Below are 24300 nucleotides of genomic sequence, written 5' to 3'. Positions count from 1 at the left end.
TATGGGCTCTGTTAGCTGCCACTGTTATAAGGCTGTAACAGTGTGTGTCCCCAGTGCAAAAAATACTTAACATACATCTAAAATGTCTAAGGACTTGTATCCTTAAAAAGGGTGCAAAGAATCACAGATAATTTTGATAACTATGGGTTGTGTCCAGTCCGCTGGTACAAGAACAAAACGACTTGGACCACAGGAAAATATGTACGGAGAATGGTTATCATTATTGGCTGAATTTGAAAAGTATGATATAAAAGAGATATCAAGTATAGTTTCCGATCAGAAACAGCATAATAAGAGTGAATAAGACCTACAATTTAAAAGTAATAAGTTTAGTTAGGCACATAGAATGGGAAAAACGAATTAAGGCAAATAGATGAAATTTTGCAAGGTAGTTTGGGTTTTGCACAAAGATCGCTAAACATTTCATTTAATAATAATGACAATTAACGCAACAAGGGGTAGTAGAAAGTGTAATGTGATTCCTAAAGATATTTAGTTTTTTCATGTAACTGAACAATAATCGTTTTTATGTACTCGCTCAGCTGACCGTTCTGTACTTACTTATAAATCTGGCAAACGTGGGTGGTAAATGGCGACTTGAAAAAAAACTTAACAGCATGAGGGTTTCCAAAACCAATTCGATACAATTATACATTGAATAGGACTTATAAAATCAGAAAAGTGATAAGAACAACGAGAGAGAGAGAGAGAGAGAGAGAGAGAGAGAGAGAGAGAGAGAGAGAGAGAGAGAGAGAGAGAGAGAGAGAGAGAGAGAGAGAGATGAACAAAACCCCTATGAGCGAAACCTGAAGACTTTTTAAAGCAGGAAACTAGCTTGATCTTTAACCTAGACAAATGCTTTGTACAAAAATATTTCTGTATCAAAGTAAGCAACGTATGAAAAATTCACTGAGGTAAAAGCTCAACTGCTGGTCGACGATACTCCTAGGTCTTCCACATTCAGTGCAAAAGCTGGTACTTAAACCTCCATGAAATGGCGTAGCAAACCATCGCACAGTAGTTTTGTTCCCATGAAAATTATAGACAATCTCATGACCCACCATATGCGGCTCAAATTGTTGCTTGTTTCCATACATCACGGAAAATTTAGCACTCACCTGTATCACCGAAGTCCCAGGTGGTGTGTCTTCTGGTATGGCCTTCCTGTAGAGATGACGATCGAACTGAGGTGCGTGGTCGTTGACATCAGCAACGTAAATTAAAACTGGAACTTCGCTGTGTAACGAACGCTCTCCCAAGTCATAAGCCTGAAAAAACGGAGTTAACTTAAAACTGGGAGAGGAAAAACCTTCAAATGATTGGAAAACTGGGGGGACGTGAACAAAAGCACAGTGAGTTACGTCTGATAATAACTTGCATTGAAGGGTACAGAATAATTAGCGTACAGGGTCCAGGCAAAGAAAAATGAGAGTAAGAGGAATTCATGGTGTTGAAATGGGGAGGAGGGAATGGTGATCATACTGGGTTACCTAAATGCTACAGCTAAACAACAGAGAGAGAAAAAGAGAACAGTTGTGCTAACGAGCAGTTTTGAAATCCTCCGCGTGGCTGAGAAGGGAGAAATACTGCAGATATGTGTTGAGTGGACCGGATTGTCGAAAATACGTGATTTCTATAAAAAAAATTCCTTATATCCCTACCTCTGGAAAAGGAAATGTCGATAAAAATGCTTGTTTGGTTATGTTATAATAAAGTAGATTAAAGAGCCAGATGGTATCTACAGCGGGAGAATAAAGATTTGAAGTGTGGAAATAGTTATTTTTAGATGTCTGAGAACGATCTGGATGAAGATGAAATTTCATATATAACTAAGGCAGATCAGCACTGGATTAAGAGTAAATGTGAAGAAAAGACTCAGAAGGGGATTTTACAGTTCCAAGGGCGAGCGTGTTTGGAACCCAAGAAGTTTTCATTGGTACATGCACACAGGAAGAACTAGTAATATGTTCTGAGATGGATTTGAATCAATGTGTTAGTGATTCAAAGGGTACTGGAGTTAAGCAGATTCACACAGAAACGTTAATGGGCAAAAGGATATTGGAATAAACGATGCAGATCAAGAAATGATGACAAAATGTAATAATATCTTCCCTTGAACTTTAAGGAATTATAAAATGTTTGGCATATGACAAAGTTGAAGGAGGTTAACGTTAATGGTAATTACTGCTGAAGGAACTCCTGAGAATGTAAGGCAGGCAGTAAAATATTCAGTATTGGAAAAACCCTGTGAATTGATTAAATTATGGGCGTGGTGCTTCATTACGATCATGAGAGTGAAATTTAGTAAGTAAGCATATTTTAAGAGAGTAAAACCTTCTGAAGGCTGAGTAAGAGTAAGTAGAATAAACGAAAGATTTGATAAAGGAAGAGCTGTGTCGGTCTGGATGAGGAAAAGTGGTAGTCAAAGGTCACTGTTCGGAAGCCTCGAGCCATTATAAAAAAACATTTTTTTCCTGTTAGTTTTCTTGCTTTGTTGTTTTCGACAAAACAACTGTCACTACCTCAACATAACCCAACAATGTGGGTGATGCTACTTTTTTAACAGTCACTTTTTGAACACTTCTGCTTTCAGTTTGGGCGTGGCGGAGCGGCGCTTCGTGCCTTATCCGCATTTTAAAAGATTCTTGGCAAACTTGTATGATCTGGCAGGCGGTAATGTTGCGTTGCGCGCGCTAGCCACGGGGGTTACAGAAAACGAGCGATGTGAGGAAGGTAGTAACAGAAAACGAAGTTATACAGCTCTATCGTATATTGGTAACTTTTCAACATTCATCAATCATATCTCCGAAACTATTAATTAGCGAATGATGGGCGTGTTTTGAACTCCTCTCACTGCGTATTACCTATCTATGTGGGTTTCATAGTTGGGATGCAGATCAGGTGTAAAGTATAATAATACCGAAAAAGTGTATGTAGACTATGTATTTTCTATGAACTAGACATGCGAGACATAAGGACATGAAAGAGAAAACTTTAACTTATTCTGGGAATACATGAACATTTGGAAGGCTTATGATAAAACTGATAGATACGTACTAAGGAAAAAAACTGAGGGTGCAAGATGTGGACTGCAGATAATGAAGTGTTTTCAGAACTTAGCATGCTGCTACATTTCTGGTCCTCTTTGTTTATTGCTAAAATTAATGTATTTTGCCCCATATAATATTCTTCCATATTGTTTTAATGATGGTAATCCCATTGTAACCTTATCATTTTCAGTTATGCACTTGTATAAGTAAAAAGCAATGATACTTTGAAAACAGATACATGTAGAAAATTAGCATTATCTTATTCCACAGATATCAATTATCAAAGTTGACTAGTAATTGATCTATAACTCTAAAGACTACGATTAAACAGTAAAAATTCTTGAAAACTCCCAATAAATTTCTCATATAAAAACAAAATCAAATATCTGAACTTCTACGCGCCCCGGGCCCAGGCAGGGCTTTATAATGTCATATCTGCAGTCAGTGCAAAAACTATCGTAGAGGTATATCAGATTCTGAAATGATCTGTTCTAATTGCTGATACTTACAAAACCTGCAAACTCACATAAAAGGCTAAGGATTAACCCTATATTCTCCTTGCCCTTCTACTGTACTTGAGTAATGAATAAAGTTAATATCCTCCGAAAACACTATCCGTAGGTCTGTACAATTCATAAATGTTGATACAGCCGAACCTCTCCAAGGATTGTGGATAGTTACTTTTCGTAATTTTGTCTTACAGGCACATCCTCCTAGTGAATAAATGTAGTCTTTTGGATGCTTTTGTGACTGGCCCATGCAGGTGCAGTGATGAAAGAAGTTAGCAAAGTAGCAGATGCATTGTATGGTTGTGGAATACAAAAGATGTTATGAAAGGAAAGTCGGGCAGCCAATGCTTGCAAAAGATATAGCGTTAATTGATGATATTGAAAAGAAGCGTACAGATTCGCGAAAGAATCTGGAAGCGTTGGTAATTAGTGAAAGTTGAAAGTAAGTGTTAAACATAATCTTTAAAAATTATCATGGAAAGTAGCAAAAGTTTCTACACCAATACAAATAAAAAACAACATGCCATTCTAACCTTGACTGTGAGATTGAAGAAACGAATATCACCCTCCTGGTCAATGGCTTCGAAATCCAGTGGAGCGGAAGGCTTGAGTTCACCAGACAAATTGTTGATGGTGAAGTTTTCTTTTGGGTCACCACTCAGGATAGAATATCGGACTTCGTGATTATTCGTGCCTGGAAAGAATAGGAAAGTTCTGTTGAAGTGTGGAATCACGTTGTATGTAAGTATGTCTGGAAAAGTTTACATGCAAACACAATTAACGGAAGATGACATGAGAGGAGAGTGGAGAAATGAATAAATTCTCAACGTTAGTCATTCAACCTGTTTTAGCCTCACTGAAATCACTGGAACATACAATCTGAACGAGTGACTGCGGACTATACGGGGGAAATGGTGGCCATGTGGGTATTACGGACCCTCTGATAACAGGAAAGATTTTCTGAAGGATTTTCTCCTTCAATATACGGAAACTGAGAAGACTGCTAACCACACGAATTGTCTGATTTATTGCTACCGAGAACAGTGTAAAATGATATGCCTGTCCATAATAGGTAGGATAGGTGCTACATTAAGCTTTTACAGCTGGAATGACGGAAATTTCTTTGAACACTGAATATTAACATTAAATATTTTACAAATATTCATAGCCTTTACTGCACATTTGCTTCGGCGAAGTCACTTTAATTTTAATTAAACAATGTGACCTCATCAAGACAAATTTGCAATAATCGCAGCCCCCCAAAAAGTTAACAAAGATGAAAGGCTGAACTAAAATTTCATCAAACAAAATCAGAGAACTGAATTGGAGGAGAGAAACAGAATTAAAAAGAAACCGTAATGGAGGTACTAAACTTGGCGAAATAATATTACCCACATTCAAATTTGTTCTCAACAGCAGAACAGATAGACAGAAGAGAGAGTAATTCATGGAAAAAAAAGGCGACCAAAGTCGTCTAAAATCTTTCACATACTGCTGCTAACATACAAAGGGACGGACAAACAAAACCGAAAACAAGTGTCTGTTAAATTCAAGGGGAGATGAATAATGTTATAAGCAACACTTCGAGGACGTCATACTGAAACTTGATTTGTCACTTTTCTTTCCTTACCGTTCAGGTCGTCGTCTCTGGCTGTAATGAAAAAGGGCTCCGGAAATGCATAGGCGTTCTCCATGATTCTGGCTTCGTAGTACTTCTGCAGGAAGATCGGGGGATGGTCGTTCACGTCTTCCACGATAACCTTCACCACAACCGTATTTCTGATGAATACAGGAAATACTCCTTTTAGGTTTGGTAAGATTATACACATCGAGATGGTACATGAAGTTATCTTGGACATTTATTAAGAGAGATGAGCAATGACTAGTTTTACATCGCTTAACTGCAAGAGAATAGGTACACATTTATCCATTCGAAGTTTTCATTATTTTTGAAGAAACTTAACTACTGAGTATCCTATATGGGCATATTTCCATTCGAATTTCATATTCTTCTCTACCTCTTTATTTAAGTATTTAAATAGAAAATGTAGATTTAATTAGTATTTTACATGTAAGAACATGATACAGTTCTTGAAAGTTCTGTTTAATATATTTGCATTATACTCAAGAATAAAATGTGTACAAATCTCCGCCAATTTCAGGAAAAAGACTGTCAATTCAATTCTGTTATTCATTAGTTGCGTCATCTCTGAATTTTCTTAGAAATTTTAACAAAAGAGAATTAGTTATGGTAACAATGATAGTGTTAAAGATTCTATTTATTCATTGGGCAACATGGGTGCCCGCACGTAGGGGAAAGGGGGGCACTTGCCGCCCCCCCCCCTGAAATCCTGGGAAAAAAATTATAGATATATACATACATACATATATATACATAATATATATAATTACTTTATGCATTAAAGAAATGCAGGCGCTGATACTGTTTTTGGCATTACCCTGCTAGTTCAAAGGGTCAAAAGTGTTTGTCTACATGATACCGGAAACTATCCATGTATATACTAAGATTTGCCTCCCCCCTTTGGAAAATATGCTGCGGGCGCCCATGCTGGGCAGTTTTCGAACCACACACAAATAACCATAACAATATGCCACAATTAATTATGTTTAAACTGCACAATGACTTTAAAATTTCCCAACGAAACAGAGTCATTCAGGAAGATTAAACTTACCGATTGCCTCTGCCTAAATCGTCTCTCGCTTCCACTGTCAAGTAATGTTCGGGCACACTCTCACGATCCAGGGCACCAGACTCTTTGAGTGTTATTATGCCCAGCGTTGGATTCAAATTAAGTCTAGGAAAAAGCATAAGATACAAAAAAAGTTAGTTAAAAAGTCACCAAATAATGATGTGCAAATACACAAAATAAGATAATGTTAGAATTCAGTTAAACGAACACCTGCTTCACTTTGCCTGTTGTGGTCAGCGTGACCTCATGAGAATGAAGTTTCTTACTGGCTAGCAGTTGACAAAATATTTTATTGAATCAAATATAAACATAAAAGGGTATCTTAAAAATGAATCGGAGAAAAAGTACAAAACTTACTTGCTGGCTAAAGAGCCTCGGAGATCTGTGTACCTGATCCCTTGTGTCCCAAAGTTACCGCTATCCGGATCTCTGGCCTGAACCCACGTTAATGTCGCTCCAACAGATGCATCTTCAGGGATTGAAACCTGAAGGAGAGAGATTAGGGACATCAGATATAATTTGACAGTTATTCAACAGCATGATGGTAAATACAACTGTAACTAGTGGAAATGACATAAGGATAGAAAAATCAAACATGATCATAATAATTTTTTACTTTAGTTATCATCTCCACGGTAATTCAGTTATCTTGTGTATTTCCTAATCATACTAGAAATGGCTGGTTTGCAAGTTATGTTGTTTATCACACCCCTTCTCTTTGTACTCCCCACCGCCATTTTCACCAAAAATACAGTCCTCTCTGAACCCTGTTCTGTAGGGAATTAGTCCTGAGACACGTTTCCCAATCATTATTTAGAATAGTAGATAGCACTCTTCAGAGCTGGAGTGCTGCAAAAGTGGTCTTCCAAGTCCTCTCTTCAATCTCTGCATCTCTTCACACAGTATTTATTCGGATGGCATCCATTCTATTACAATTGCCGATCCAATGTAGTCTTCTATTATTTATATAAGAGTACAATTATGTCAAAACTGACCCTTTTCAGAACCCCCACTTTGCCATTTTTAACTCAACATTTCCAGTAGTAGCTGAATCCCATGGCCCCAGACATTTGGTGCCTTTCATACAATGCAGAACTGCAAGAATATCATTATTTTCTTTTCCCAGCATCCTACAGGAATGTGCTGCCGCTAACTTTACGGAAAGAGGCTTATCTTCAATTTAGGGTGCATTGCTTCCAATTAAAGTTGCCCGGAACTTTCAACTAGTTATGTCTTTGCCTTGCGGCACATTTATCTGTACCCCAAAACCACTGGCATGTCCTAGGGTAGCAGTGTTCAGGTTCTACCACTTACTAACACTGCAGTATCAGTCCTCATCAAGCAGACTGATCTGACATGTAGCCGTAGTTAGCTTCAAGAGAAAAACGTTTATCTTCCATTAAGGGCATTTCTTCTCCAAAGAATTCACAATCCTCACCTAGGAACTTTCGCTCTCTTGAGTTATAGTGCATTAGAATCCTAAACCACAACCACTCCCTGGGGCAGCAATGCCTGGGTAGTACCATTCACCACCATTATGGTAGCATTCAGTTCCAACTGACTGATCTGAGTGGTGGTAATTGTCACTTACGTTTTCTGTTGATACCCACTCACCCTCAAGGGGATTAAAGGCAGGAACTGTGATGGACGAGAAAAGATTCTTGTATAAATACTAGCACATTTTTTCTCTGTGTATTACCCCTGCCTTTTACTAACATTATAATTCTCTTCCTAACTGTAAAACGCTATTAAGTTATGGTAAATGCATGAGGCTGGGATGATTCCTTTAGAAAACCTGGTTGCAAGTATTTAGCATTTCCATAACTGCTTTCCTTGTTTTCCATTTAACTGTAATGTTAAATTCTTCTAACTCTCTTAGAACATTTTCTTTAAATTTTCGCTATAATACTGCCTTCTATTTGATATATATATATATATATATATATATATATATATATATATATATATATATATATATATATATATCTCACTATATATATATATATATATATATGTACCATATATATATATATATATATATATATACATATATATATATATATATATATATATATATATATATATATATATATATATATATATATATATATATATATATGTCACGCACATGAAGCGTGTGTGACCTTTCACTATAAAAGTAGGAATGATAATTGCCATTTTGCCCATCTTGCTCCCAGCATCGTCTCTGCTTTTACTGTATCACCCTAATATCCCCCACCTATGAAGAGGCTGACAATGTTGTTATATTGTGTGGGGTGGCGATGAGCCATTGAAGCCCTCGTCATTTGATTTTGTTCGCTGAAAGCAATAATCAATTACGTGTGGACTGTTCCAGCACTCACCTCATACTGGTCCTCGGAAAAAACCGGAAAGTTGTCGTTCGTGTCTCTGACATGGACAGTCACAAGAGCAGACGATGATTTGGGGTTTTCGGCAACGGTCTCCCTTGCCACGACGGTGAAATTAACCACTGTCAAGGAAAACAAAAAGAGGTAACATTGACTAAATAAGGCTGAAAATTGACATAATTAACAATTTAAGACTAACGTAACAAATCAAAGTGATTCTGGTTATAAAGGAATTTACTCTGGTTTGTTGATCAAACACAACCTGAACCAGACAAGTGAAACAAAACTGTCTCCTAACCGCACACCTCATCTATTCAAAGATAAACCTTTCAGTAAAATTTCCCTTTCCCCTCGTCTTACCCTACGATTTTCTGCAATGCGAGTTTCTCTTTACATTTTTATAGTTTATCACAAAATATCAAAGCATCCCCTAGTTCAAGCCTTACAGTTTCATTTAGGTTAGATTTTAATTCAGTCGTTGCAAAAATACTCATAAAAATTATAAATACCTCACTTTTCTGTAAATTACCTCTAACTCTGAAAACGATATTTTCTCATAATACCTATATTCAGTATATTCTGAGACAAAACAGTGAGTTTCTACATTCTTGTGGAATTACCTTTTAAGAATAATCTTGTCGCTAAAACTGTACATAACATTACCATGTGGAACAGGAATGGGATTTTTAATTGCAAACAACCTGAATTCGAAAATTCATTCGATTTCCTAATCCTACACTTCCATACCAGACCGTAGTGTCCATGTTGAAACCACAGCATATCGCTCAACAAATTCATGATTCATCACAAGTTCAAAAGATGAATTCTTCTGTATCTGGCTGATAAACTATAGTTTCAGGGAATATCCAAAAGAACACTTTTGGGACCATATTAAAAGCCAACTCACAAATAATTACCTATGCTTAATTTTTGAGATCACGATTAACTAAGCTGATGCTCCTCAGAGCCTGAAAACAAGCAGCTGAGACGTGGGTACATGTATAATCTCATCTCGAGATCTTTCTGGTTTTCTCTATTAAAAGTATGGTAATTCTCTCACAGGAAGCTGAGACTGTTTTTCATGTAAATCCTCTCACTTGACTGAATGCACTAATTTACTAAATCACAGATAACTTTGCCCAGAATTCAATGTACGGTAGTTACTAATCAAGCGAACAGTGGAACAGGAATTACACATCAGATGCAGTTTTAATCCACCCATACTATACCAAAGGTGAAATTATCTACGCTCTATTTCCCATATGTTATTCAAAATTTTCCAGAGTCTTTACTTACAAAGGATGGAAAAAAACCCTCATCATCTTACCCTTGATTTTATGGCTTTTGGTTTCTGTGTTTAAAATCTTGACAGAAAGAGTGCCTTTGTCAAGTATGTTAACAGCTTGATATATCAATAAAAGTGGCAAGATTCATAATTCTATAAAAATGGAAGCTTCCCTTTCATAACTAATTACAGTAACAGGTGAAAGCACGAGGCGACTTTGATTATACTACCTCTGGAATTGACAATAAAATCAAGGTAAAATCTACGGTATAAAAACAGCAAAAATGGTTTAATATAAATACACAGTTCTTGCCAACTGCAGCGAAAAAAAGTCCCGCAAATACTTTCTACCTTCGTTAAAGTTTTCCGGGAAACAAAATTAAATATTCCAAAATATGGGATTTAACTGAAAATTAAGCGACACATTTCAATCCCCTTAATGCCTGTGGATATGGAAACAAGGTATCCTGGGACAGAAAACTAAGGTCATAAAAAATGTTGCAAAGTGACAAAAATTTCATATCGTTAAATATTTTGCTTGCTAACCTGACAACAAAGGCTATCAAATGAAGTATAATTCTGCCATAAAAATCACCGATATGCAGTGCCTAATACAAGCAACTTGATTGTTGCCTTATCCACTGAATACAATAATTGCCTATGAAGTTGCAGATGATCCTTACCTTTCACCTTTTCATAATCCAGAATGGCTGGGTTTTTCACCCTGATGAGGAAAGATGCAAAGTTCACCCCCTCTGGTGGAGTGATGTCAAACATACCGCCATCGCCTTCCAGAAACATTCTGAAGGTGCCATTATTGCCCTGAGGGGAAAAAAAGTGGTTCGGAATGAGAATATGTTTACACACACACACGACTGACTATAATACAATTTTCTCTCCATACAGAAATGTGTAGTGTGACGTCAATTATCTGATTCAGCTGTCGGAGGGGTCGTCCAATTATCCAGCAAGGTAGAATTGCTTAGAAATTTGAATGCCGCTATCGTAAGAGTACACAATATGGGCACATTCAACCGTCAGAGATAATTCTGTATGCCAGGAAAACGCCTTCCTTGAAGAAATTTTTTTATATTTGAGTGTAATTAATAAGTGATAAAACACAAGCAATTTTTAGTCAATAATACTGTAACGTCAGTGCCACCACCTTTGAGTTATATATTGGGGATATTTGATTTCAAACAGAAATAATAAATGCTACAAAATTTAACATTAAATATATAACCTTGAGTTTATATATACATATAATATATATATATATATATATATATATATATATATATATATATATATATATATGTATGTATGTATATGAGGCCTTAACAATTTAGACAGTTAAATCCGTTATGCTTTATCGGCCTTCGTGAGCAGTTCACTCCAGAGCACCAACTTAGTTATGGATCCCATTAACCTAAAGTGCATTCCAAACAATATCGGCAAAATACGAGTTTGGAAAATCTATTCAAAAACAAGTATAAAATCTTGAAAAACAAATGAAAACACATTATAAGGAAAAAATACATAGGAACACAGAATTTATAAAGTCTGGAATACTTCATCTTCTGAATAATAATAATAATAATAATAATAATAATAATAATAATAATAATAATAATAATAATAATAATAATAAATTAAATAAGTGTGAGAGACAACTCTTAAGAGAGAGCACCTCAGCGTCGGTTTGAAATAAATGAAGCTTGTTCGACAATAGTAAAATATGACTATAGAAATATCCTTAAATATAGCCAAAGGTTTTGATAACGTTTCAAACATTCAGGTATCCTGGTTAATGTCTGCGAAAGAAAGCTCAATAAAGAAATCACCATTCAAACACAAGCGTGTGTGTGTGTGTGTGTGTGTGTGTGTGTGTGTGTGTGAGAGAGAGAGAAAGAGAGAGAGAGAGAGATTAAGTTAAATTAAATTATCTTAACATTTCCTATATATAGGTTTTGTCTCAGTAAACTAAAGAATAATGGCTATAAATATAGTTCAGTAATATAGCGTATATTAAATAAAACCATGCATCTTTTTTTAAAAGGTCTATTATGTTCTTTTTTAATCAAGTGCAAAACTCAAGAAAAAATTAAATGCATTTGCTAAGCAAAAGCAAAGGAATTTCATACATGTCTTCTTGAAGAAATTCACAAGAACGAATTAAAAAAAAAAGACGAAATTTCGTTCAGAGATGGAAAGCCTCTTACATTTACTTATACCTAACTGACTAGTTAAGGGGAGTGAAAAAAGTGCACGAAGCTGTATATAGACAATCTATCTTTGCTCACTTGCCTATTGGACATGTGAGCCTGCTAAAAGAAAGTTTACAATATGAATTATTTCGTGATGTTTGTCTTAAGAGTTCATAGGTACCACAGACATCATGATCAAGTTCTGTGCAGCGGTTCTACAGCAGGAATGAGCATCTCCCTCTCCTCATTTCTAAAGCCAATTGTAAACTCCTGACGTGGACAAGTTATTAGGGATTCACCAGATCAAATACCGTGGAAAATTAATAAAGTTGAAACTATGGCACCATATTAGAAATAGTCTAGACAGGTACGCGTACATAACAGCGCTTTATTTATAACGAAGACACAATGATGCAACTAAGATTAGGTCGTTTTTTGGGGAAGAATGAAATGTCAGCAGTGATCTCAAGAGTACAGAAAGGTGATATAACCCTTGAGTTATTCCACCGTCTGCGATCACAGCTTCCCACGACACAGCATTGGGTCATCCAAACCTCTCATTGTGTAAAAGAGTGGAGTAATTATTAGCCATAACTCAAAAGTGTTTCCCAAAGAGCCCTTCCTATGCACGTCTACTCTGCGGTGCTTGTTAGATGCCAATGTTGTCCTTGACTACCATATACCCTGAAACTGCCATCATTAAACCCTGTCCCGTATGGAGGGAAGATGAGAAGAGATCTAAGGTAACAGACTGGAATATGCACTGCATACTAAACATCAGAAGACACAGACATAAAACCCATTAACATTAACTAAAATTTGTAATGCAATAGTAAAACTTAGAAAACATATATGCAAAAGGCAAGGAAATTATAAAATTGATTTCTGTCGTAATTCAAATAAACTCAAATCGACGAAGTGAACTAAAGTAAACCAAAATGAATCCACAACTACAGACATATGACAAACACCAATATACACAAGTACAGTACACTTCCTGTTCACGATTACACCGGAAAAAAATAATAAACAAGAAAGAACATACGGACAAATACTACTTTTCAACCGAGACGATGAAAAGTACTGAAAACAGGACCTGAGAAAGAGCACTAATTACATAGGTTAATTTATCTCAAACCCACTTATCAAGTCAAGGAAAACGAAAGCACGAAAGGTTCTAATGGGAACTTCCTCTGGCCGGGGGAACTTTCATTTACTGTCCGAGTAGTCCTCTGATCGTTTTATGAAACCGAACAGATTTCATTTTGTCTCTACCCACCTGTCGTTTAGGTATAAGTAAAAGTTAGCGTTTGTCATTCCTGTGTGCAATCACTTCTCTCTAAATCTTGCTAGCTGCATAAAACAGCACGCTTTCGTTAAAAACTAAAGTTTGGATGGTTAAAAACAAAAGCGTTTACGAAAAGACCTAACAACATCATTTAGACATATGCAATAAATTACGACATTCAGAAAGCATCACTACATCTAAAATGTAATCCTTATTAAAAGTAATATTTATCTAATAATTAATGTCCAGAAGCGCCAAGAAAAAGCAATAATATACTTAAACAATTATTAAACATTTTCTTCATTACTGCAGCCAACACAAAAATTCAATGACTGGCTTATGGTTATGTTAAGGGCAAAGTTGGAAGTAAAAAACTGAAAAAATCAAAATTTCTGTACTCATGAGTATTCAAGGATCTTAGTTGCCAATAAGATTGCCAAAACCTTAATCAATCAAAGTACCGAGACTAATATAAAATTAACTAATAGCAGATCCAGTACAATTAATTCTCCCAGAAAATTGTAACTAAGTGTAGTTATTCAGTGTCTTTCAAATTTTTTCAAAATATTTTATTATTTTACAGCTGACTGAAGGTTATAGATTAAAAATCATTCAATGCCTACTTTAAAAGCATTGCTATTTAGCTTACAAAGGTAAATTAACTACAACTTAGGAGTTTAAACTGGCTTACTATAATACAAAGAAAGAAGCTTTACAATTTTAGATTTAAAACGATAACTCACCTGATCCATATCCCATACAAAGATATGTCCCTTTGGGAAGATTAAATATTGGCAATATTTGTTAGACTCACAACCAAATAATAACAATATCCAGACAATAGTGCATACAGAGATTAAGGTCCCATTGTCAAGCTCTCTGGAATCTAATAATGACTTGATGACTTGTAAAGTATGTACATACACTTATAATGTTTCCAAAACAAGTTATATAGGCACCCTTTAATGGTATGTATTTTGACAATTTTTCAATATATACCAAAATTCTTTCATCAGTATCTTAAAAGCAGGCAAGCTGAAAACCAACCCAAAGCCCAGATTGACTGTCAAGTCTTTTCATCAGTCAGTTCCCAAAGATCATTAAAAGGTCAGATTTTAAGCCAAGAACTCTTTGGAGTCACAAACTTATGTCTCACATTGACCAGTTCCACAGAAACTTGACAACTTCTCACCTGATCGTGATCGTAAACTTCGGGAATGGCGTCTCCTATGAGATTGACAGGGCTGTTGAACTGAGAACCTTCAGCGATCTCGGCGACGTAATGAGACGCCTTGAAGAGGGGTGTCTCGTCGTTGACGTCCTCCAGTAGAACTGTGACTTCGGTCGTCATTTTTGGTGGAGGGTCGACTACCGTGCTGTCCTCTTCGGCCTTCAGGAAGAACCAAATGGGTTCATTGTTAATATATTCCTCTTGGATATTAAATAAGCAAGATGAGATAATAATATATAAACACTCCACTCCTGGTTACTTAATGACGACCTGAACACAGGGACCAAAATCAATTCTGACACTTAATGCAAATAAAATATAACGCTAGTTGGGATTTCAATAAATCTAACTCACTTCACAGCTTTACTCAACTGATGCTCTTCAACATCTCTTAGAAAGTAACAAACCTGAATTTTGATGATAAAAGCGCCATTGTTGGACAGAGGTGACTCTCTGTCCAACGGCTTTTTCACATACAGCACACCAGAGTCTCGATCCAGTTCAAATAGGCCTCGATCTCCGTCCAGTATGGAGTAAGTGATTCTGTTATTGACACCTCGATCCCCGTCTACTGCTTTCACTGTCAAGGAAAAAAAAATCAGTAAGACGGAATGATAGATGTAAATTGTCGTCACCATGACTACGGTCCTCGACACCGGATATAAATTATCTGGGCTAAAAAGGAAAGCAGAAATGTTGATGAAAATCTTCAGTGAAACAGACACTCAATCTACTTTATACGTGCTTCATAAATTACATATAGAAGTCAGTGAGACCATAATATAGATCTTACTAGCATGAGCTACTACTTCCCATGTATTTAGTTATCACTAAATCCGAAGTTCTAACGAAAACTTCAGAGAATTTCCACGGTTTTCCGCAGAATATTTAAATTAAAAAGTAGCTCCTGCGCTACAACTCGTTCTAAATGATGTTTAATTAATTACCAACGATAAGCATATTAACGAAAGTAATTCCTTGTCCCTCTCATATTTCCCATTTAATTCTCATTCCTAAAAATTCACAATCAAACGTCAGTATTTCAGCGCGGGTGTCCATGTTACTTTGTTTAGAGAACAAAACCACGTTTAAGACAACCATTTCAAATGAACATCAATTATCAGAGTGGCTAAAGGTAAGTCTCATTAGCTGAAGAAAAAGTAAATATGGAAATATTCAAGAAAGAGGAGATACATTCACAACAGAAAGTGCATGAGAATCTTAAAAACCGCAAAGATATCCCGCGTATTTTCATCTCCAAGGAAAGACGGTCACTGTTCAAACAACCTGTTCAAATAAATGTCGACTTGCAAAAGACACTGGTAACATATTAAGACTGTGCAATGTGGGCAGGGACAAAAGAAAACAAGTAAAAAATGCGCCGAAGTTTCTTCGGCGCAATGGAATCTTCTGTACAGCGTACAATGCTGTACGAAACTCTCAGCCACGGCCCGGTGCTGAGGCTAGACGGCTGCAATTTGGTATGTTTGATGATTGGAGGGTGGTGATCAACATACAAATTTGCAGCATCAACTCAGTAGTTTCTAGGTCTGGTGAGTTAGAAAAAGTATGATGATCAGACAAAGCCATCTCAATAGTTTTCATTTACAGAAAACTAAAAGGGAAGAAATTATATAAGATAACAGCCAAACCTTAATTAGTTAATTGAAACTGTACTATCCAGAACTCTTCTCTTGTAATATCCTTCTTATAAACTGCAATTTTTTTTTATTAAATACAAAAATAAGCGAAAACAACGAAAAAACTATCACAAAATACATTAGCCTAGCAGAGATGTAAGGTTAAGCAGTGTCAAACTCTTCATTCCTCGTATTTTCACAGTCATTCACGGCATGCAGATTTGTAGTGACAGCGTTGTAAATCACATAAAGTTCTACGCGTAAGCATTCAGGGAAAAATCACACATCCCTAAATTAATCTTAATGAAGAGGGATTTTTCATGACGACATGAAGATACATGTATTTGTCATAGTGTCATAGTCCCTTTACGCACAGGACAAGAAGCAAAGACTGCCTAGACAAAAATTACTTTAATGAAGATGTATTCCAACTCCATAAAGGTGTTCAACAGTTTCGCAAACTTGAAACCAATATGGGCCCAGAAGCCTTGCTTTCTGTGTGAAAAATATCCGACTTTATTCAGAATCCTTTCAATCATTCGCCCATAATTATTGTTCATCAATATTAGTACGTAAATATACTTTCATACAAAAAGGGCGAGTTGTGAACAGGATGCAAAATCAACTGCAAAATATTGAAGAGCCAATGAAGAAAACCAGGTATTTCTTGCACACCAAATCTGCCGGAACAAGTCATGATGTAATGCCTGAGATTAGATCTTAATTATTCTGGGTCTCGACAAGATTCACAATGACTTAAAACCAGTTTTTCTCCAACCTCTTATTTCAATGAAATTTTTCAGGTTCCTGATACAATGTAATAAAAATAATTGTTGAAGTATCTGTGCAATAAATCTAAAGCCGTGCACCGTCAATTAGAAATAGTAGGGAATAACCATGGTTTAGGTAAAGAATATGGACAGAATAGTTGACAGAATATTTAGAACACACTATGCCTGCTTTTTTAAATTACTTTTATTTTTATGACTACCAGAGAGAACTTGGTATTTCCTAATCTCAATAAGGTGCTTCCCAAATGAGGGGGCAATTTTTATAAATTAAAAAATCAAATTAATTCGCTGTTCTTAAACACTGATCTTCAAACTGCTGAATCGAGAACAACTCCCGTCTAAGCACTTCAAAACACACACACACGCACACATATATATGTATATATATAAATATGTACATATATATGTGTATATGTATATATATATATATATATATATATATATATATATATATATATATATATATATATATATATGTATATGTGTATATATGTATATGTATATATGTATATGTATATATATATATATATATATATATATATATATATATATATATATACATACATATATATACACATACATATATCTACATACTGTACATATACGTGTGCCTGAAAGGGAGAGACTAACTTCCACACAAGGTGCACTTAAAATCATATCCATCAAGAAAAGCACGACTGGTACCTTCAAGAACTCCCGAATTAACAGGAATATCCTCTGGTATCCGAGTGACTGGAGGAGCTTGAATGAACTGGGGCGGCTGATCCTCCACATCCTGCACCCGCACAAGAATATTGGCTGTTCCTGTATTCACTCGACCGCTGATAGCTCGATCTACAGCCAATACCTGTGAATAAGATATATAAAAAAAAGTTACGTTTAAAAACTGCCGCTCAGCATATCTAAAAGTATTTGGCGCATTTGAAAGAGTGCTCTTTTAAGATCGTATTTGTAGGGTTTCTCGGAATATATATATATATATATATATATATATATATATATATATATATATATATATATATATATATATATATATATATATATATATTATATACACACATACACAAACTAGTCCTAAACTGAAAAGAATAAAATCAAAACACTAAAGGAAGCAACGTAATTGAATCTTCCTTGGCAGGACCTTGGAGCCCAACTTCCAGCAGGAAAGACACTTAACAGACGTAAAGCCTCTTGAGACTTACCTTGAGTTGGTATAAAGACTTCCTTTCATAGTCTAAGTCTCCGACCAGCCTTAAAACCCCCTTCCCGTCCACGGTGCTCACTGTAAATTTCTCTGTATCCGCTGGAGAGTCGGCATCGAGACGATAAATGACCTTGAAAAAAGAGAAGGGAGGAAGGAGTTAAGATGTTGAAAGAAGGAAATCTACTTTGTTGCATAATTTATTCAAGTTTCTGAAACACCGGATTCAATTTGAACATGAAATATTGTGTCACATGACAAAAATTGTTTCTGATATTCTTAGAATGACGGTTACAGCATTAAAGGTAAACGAAGTTAAAGTTAAAGCAATGGAGATTCTATTTTTTTTTTTTACCTATCTCTGTTAACATTTTTCATTATGCTTGATTTTACTGTCACTGAGATTGTGATTCAATTCCCCTCCAAATAAAAGCGTTTATTTCACATGAAATGCACACACTCATTCATATTTAAATTACCAAAACAAAATTAAGAAGACTTAAAGTTAATACGTTTCACGGATCATGTACACTCTCTTCCGCATGAGTAAATCTACCAAATGCGTTAAGAACAGCATCCTTATGAACTCTGGGCAAACAATAGTAATCGTTTCCATCCAGTCTCCAACAGAACAAATGCCGTCAAGTCTCCCAAAACTGGGGCAATTAGTAAACAAATGCCCCACAAAGAGCCTGGGGTAATCACCACAAAATGGCTGGATTTACCGTGAAAAGGTGATCCAAAGATCTTCAACATTGTTTGATTAATACCGACAACATTTTTTCATGAAACCCACAAACTGCTATTTACCATAAATGCCATAAAATCTATATAAATCAAGGAAAACTTTCTCTTTGCAATATTTAAAATGATCTGCTTGTATAGGTTCCTCACACTTCTGGGCAAGTATCTTTTTGCGAGCTGATTCCTAGAAGAAATCTCTTTTATGACCTAAACGTTTATTTGAAAAAGTTTGGACAAGTTTTTTCATGTCTGTTATCTTACTTAAGAATTGTCTAAAAATAAATTCATTACACGCTTAAATTACTTCTGTCAATCACTCCTCTAAATAAAATGTCAGTGGATAAATCAAATCCAGTGTCACAGTAATTATCTTCAATAAAAACAACTATTATAGCTACTGTCAACATGACTTACTGACATGATGACTGCTGGTTTCATTAATGGGCACTACTTCTACGACTAGTACAACAGCTATTATCGTCATCATTAAAAAAAAGTGGCCAGCAACGAAGCGAGTGGATAAAAAAGACCCTTCAGATCTTTTCAAATAGAGGTTGTTTTTCATCGAACACATGAACAGCCTCTGGCGAAGGAATGACCCCACCTGAAAGCTGATGGTAAAGTCAAACGAGAACTTACCTGGCCGAACGGCCCTCGTCTTGGTCAGTGGCGTGCAGTGTTGCCAGAACCTGAGGAGGGGAGTTTTCGTCAACAGCCACCGACGAAGGGTGCGGCCGAAATATTGGAGCATTGTCGTTGACGTCCTCCACCAAAAGGAGCATTGACTGCGTGATGAACTGTCCTTCCCCAAGCTTGTTGTCCGTCAAGGTTAAGACCAGAGTGTATTCATCCTTGATCTGTGTAAGGGAAATAAAAGATTACGGATGAACTCGATTCATGTACAGTACTTTCCAGTTCGCCAAAAGATGTAATATAAAAGAAATAAAAAAGGAAAACATAACCGTTTATGACTGATGTACCTTTCTTCCATGCACTTCATACAAGATTTTACTGGTCCTATTTGTCGTATTTCATTACACATTCAAAGTATTGGAAGTTCTCAAGGCACTATATTTCTCTCTCTCTTCTTTTAACATAATTTTTCTATATAACTGCTAAGGGATACCTAACAATATGTATTCAAGATTAATTTCCTTTGCTCGTATCTCTCTCTCTCTCTCTCTCTCTCTCTCTCTCTCTCTCTCTCTCTCTCTCTCTCTCTCTATATATATATATATATATATATATATATATATATATATATATATATATATATATATATATATATATATATACACACTATATATATATTGTGTATATCTATATATATTTATATATGTATATATTTGTATATACATACCTCATACAACTCTACTATTCAAACATTTCAATGATCGCTCTTACCAACGTAAGCGAATCTTTATATCATACACCCAGCTCAGTTCTGTCTCTTCCGATTCTCTCTATATGCCCAAACCACCTTAATGTGTTCTACATCCTGTCTTCGCCTATGTGAACCTGTTTTCTTTACTTTTCATCCTCCAATAATCCTACTCCATAAACTGACTTCATTTTCATTAGGCCTAATCATTTTATATATTACATGTTTTCCCAATCCACAAAATCTACAACGCTTCCTTTATCACCATCCGTATTATTTGCCATCCTGTCATTTTTACTTCTAGCACCGTGTCCTGACTTCAAGTCGACAGTGAAAAAAGATTTTTAAAGTTCTCCATCAATTTCCCTATTCTAAAAACATTCTGTGCTTTTAAATATCCTCCAAAATCTCTAATATATCCTCACTCTTCCATAACAACAGGACAATGGGTCATCTTTAAAGAACAGGATGACAAACCCTATTATTCCAGGCATTTGGACCAACATCTTCAATTTTCTCCCAACATTAAAAAAACTAAAGGAGCTCTAATTTCACCATCAGTATGCTTTCCAGAACGTGTAAAGTTATACATACGCATAAATGTATGAACGTGGAACAAGAAAAGAGAAGGCACATGAAAAAATACTCTTCATCTTCTTTAACGGACGTTTAAGATGCCATGATAAATCTACTAAAATACCTTTATTCAACTCTTCTCGTCAATAAAAAAGAGCTCCATATAAAATGAGATTTTTATTTGGAAGAGACAGACTGCAAATAACATCTGTTTACGGTCTCAGATAAATTAAATTTACATTACGATTATTAACATATATCTGCTGACAATGTACCTATTAAGCAAGTCAAACACTTACATCAAGATGTATGTGTTATGAGTAAACATGTTCCCCTTAATGGTAACGCCATTTTAACTCAAAACATACGAATGTCTTCAGTATCAGACATGAATCTCAACTAACACAGAATCGTGGAGACTCTTCAAAATTCAAAGCAGAACAAGGCCATGAAGAAGAAGTACAGGTTAACGCCCCACAATACCGAGGAAATACCTAAATCATACTAAGGATACTACTTAAAATTACCTCTCTATCCAGGGGCTCTTTGAGGTACACGTTGGCCTCAGTGGCTCCATTCGGTTCTATTCTCAGGAGATTGCTTCCCTCGACACCTTGGACGCCAAATGTCAGCGCATCGCCATCGAGATCGCTGCCCCTCAGTGTAGTGATTTTTGTACCTGTAAAAAAAAAAAAAAAAAGTGGTAAGGCATTTGTCTAGAGTTACATCATAAAAATGAGAAATGGATGGCTCCACCGGACACTCTCATTTCACGGTCTTAAGCGATGAATGGCCAAAAGTGCCCCGAGTGCTTGGTTTGACAGCCTAAATTTCGTACACCAATCAAATACTGTTCACGGTATACACGCAAGTTATGTCACCTACGCACCTCTCATCTTCGTACGTTCTCCATCTCTCTTCACTTCTCCACCTCTCTTCACCAACATCGCAACCCTCTCTGGCCCTCTGTCTCAGACTTCGTTCAATCCGCGGTCTTTCTTCCCAATTAGTATTTGAATATTAACCAAACAAATTTCCGTATGATAATTATTTTACAGATTTAAAAAGGTCCAGCATTACATCAGCGCGCAAGCAAAAGGAACGCATTTTATCTTAACGTGCACTTAATTACGAATCAGAAGCTGATGCAAATATATTATCAATTATTAAAAATTAAGAAGACGATGTTCTGTACATGAGCTGAAAAATTAAAATAATGTTTGCCTTCATGCGATCATAACCTAATGACAAGTAGATTAAATATATGTATTACAGTTTTGCTTCTGAGCTGAGGGAAAAAATTAATTTATAGCGTGACCATCAACAACAATATTGTGTTCAAGATAAAATTAAATAACACTCCTTATGGACTATGAAACACATAAAAAAGCAAAAACAAAAATATTTAGACTGTAAGGTTCGGTGAGTTTAACTCTCATCTTACACAGTACACTAAGAGAAAGTTTCCTAGAAATATATACGAAGTTTGTTGTACAATCATTAGCTACTAAATTACCTCTTATAATGACTCATAAGCGAACAGTACTTAAAAATCTTTGCCTTTTGACTTTCAAGTAGGGGCTGGAAGATGTCTTAAGAGCTACTTCACCGCCATTAAAACAGCTCGAAAATACTGCAGACGGTAAAGAAAACACCGCTCATATATTTTCATGGCAAAAGCGAACTCCACGGCGAATTCAAATGCCGTTTTCTTGCCCAGGTCAAAAGGAAAAGGAGAAGAAGAAGAAGAAGAGAGAAGGGCGGGGGTTATGCACGAAGGAAGGGACTGACCTGCCCCTTGAAGGCAACGAAGGCAACATGACTACTTGACTTTGGATCTATGAAGGCAAAATAGTCCTGATGTTTCGTACAGGACGCAGAACTGATAAGATGTGCTGTACATGAAGCTTTGGTGAAGGCAGAGAACTACTTTTAGAAGAACATTACGACGAAGTCTCCTGGATAAATAATCTTTAATTCCTTACATTAGAACTAGGGCTACTACTAGGAAACAAGATCAAAAGGTCAAAGTATCAAAGCCTCAATATCAGATTAAGACAGAAAGGCTAAAAAAAGGACACTGGAAAAAAAAAATGCTCTAATTATATTTCCGAATGGTAGACACGTTTATACTCAGCGACTAAATATACGGAAAAAAAACTCTTTATCATTTAAAAAATGATCAGTAATCCATTCCAATCTATGAATAAAAATTGTGAAACACCTGTATTTCGCAAATGTTAAATAACCTATGGTCACCAACACTTTTTTTTTCCAAACAGGTATACTTTCCAAGTGTGAGGCTTCTTGTCATAAAGAGTGAATTTTATACCCCTCCACCAGGGGTGCTTTGACTCTCACCCGACGCACTCCCAGGTGTCCTTCCCGGTGACATAATTTCTAAATTGCCTTGGTATCAGGTGGTAAGAGTTTATTGCACACTTGAGCAACACACGATATTCCGAACCACAAGCCACCACAATAACACGCGACATTTTGCGGACGAGTCAAAGTTTTACGAGTAACCTGAAGCGACTGAGAAATGAACAAATCTCTGTAACCATCAATAAAAAGACAAAGAGAAAAAAGATTACTTAATTCATACTGAACGCGAGAAGTTTTAATTCATCTGATTTATGTATATGATTTATGTAAATCGCACAAATTCAAGTCCCTAAAAGGTGCTGAGTTACTTTACAATTACTCAAACACACACACACATATATACATATATATATATATATATATATATATATATATATATATATATATATATATATATATATATATATATATATATATATATATATATATATATATATACACATACAGTACACACATATATATGTATATATATAAATATATACTGCGTTTTATGCTTTAATTTCTATGGCATCAGGACACCTCTACATTCCATAATATTATCATTTTCGTTAGATTAAGCTGGCAGTGTCTAGCAAAAATTCACACTTGAAAATATATATTTTTTCCGTCACTGCAAATACCTGTGTGAGTGTGTTAGCGTGAGAGATAAGATGACGCAAAAAGCTAACACGCACTGTATTCATACAACCATGGACGCCGCGTGGAGTACGAAAAATAACGGTGGAAAATCGAATGACTACTGGCCGCTCTCAGGATGCGCTCGGGGCATGATATACCCTCCAGGGTATCAGATCGAGAACAGTTATCTGAGGGGTGTAATTTCCTCCCGATCACACTCCCCATAAGGAATGCAATTTCCTCCCCAAGAAATCGCCTTGAAGAATCTCACCTCACGATCCATTGTACACACAAGAGCGCAAACAAATAAACAA

General features: G+C 35.9%; 1 protein-coding gene across 1 annotated transcript in view; it reads right to left on the bottom strand.

Annotated features, from left to right (window-relative positions):
* The window catches only part of Cad88C (cadherin-88C), a 283326-nt gene that overhangs the window by 44607 nt on the left and 214419 nt on the right, over nucleotides 1-24300 (bottom strand). The window contains 13 exon segments of the mRNA XM_067098927.1: nucleotides 1119-1268; nucleotides 4093-4253; nucleotides 5190-5338; nucleotides 6253-6375; nucleotides 6628-6755; nucleotides 8634-8761; nucleotides 10608-10746; nucleotides 14612-14809; nucleotides 15058-15230; nucleotides 17766-17928; nucleotides 18284-18426; nucleotides 19676-19883; nucleotides 21511-21662. Of these exon segments, the coding sequence (XP_066955028.1) occupies nucleotides 1119-1268; nucleotides 4093-4253; nucleotides 5190-5338; nucleotides 6253-6375; nucleotides 6628-6755; nucleotides 8634-8761; nucleotides 10608-10746; nucleotides 14612-14809; nucleotides 15058-15230; nucleotides 17766-17928; nucleotides 18284-18426; nucleotides 19676-19883; nucleotides 21511-21662 (2015 nt within the window).

This window comes from Macrobrachium rosenbergii, chromosome 55 (genome assembly GCF_040412425.1).
Source record: "Macrobrachium rosenbergii isolate ZJJX-2024 chromosome 55, ASM4041242v1, whole genome shotgun sequence".
Lineage (NCBI taxonomy): Eukaryota > Metazoa > Arthropoda > Malacostraca > Decapoda > Palaemonidae > Macrobrachium > Macrobrachium rosenbergii.
The sequence above is the reverse complement of the archived record's forward strand: the minus strand, read 5'-3'. Positions and strand labels throughout refer to the sequence as shown.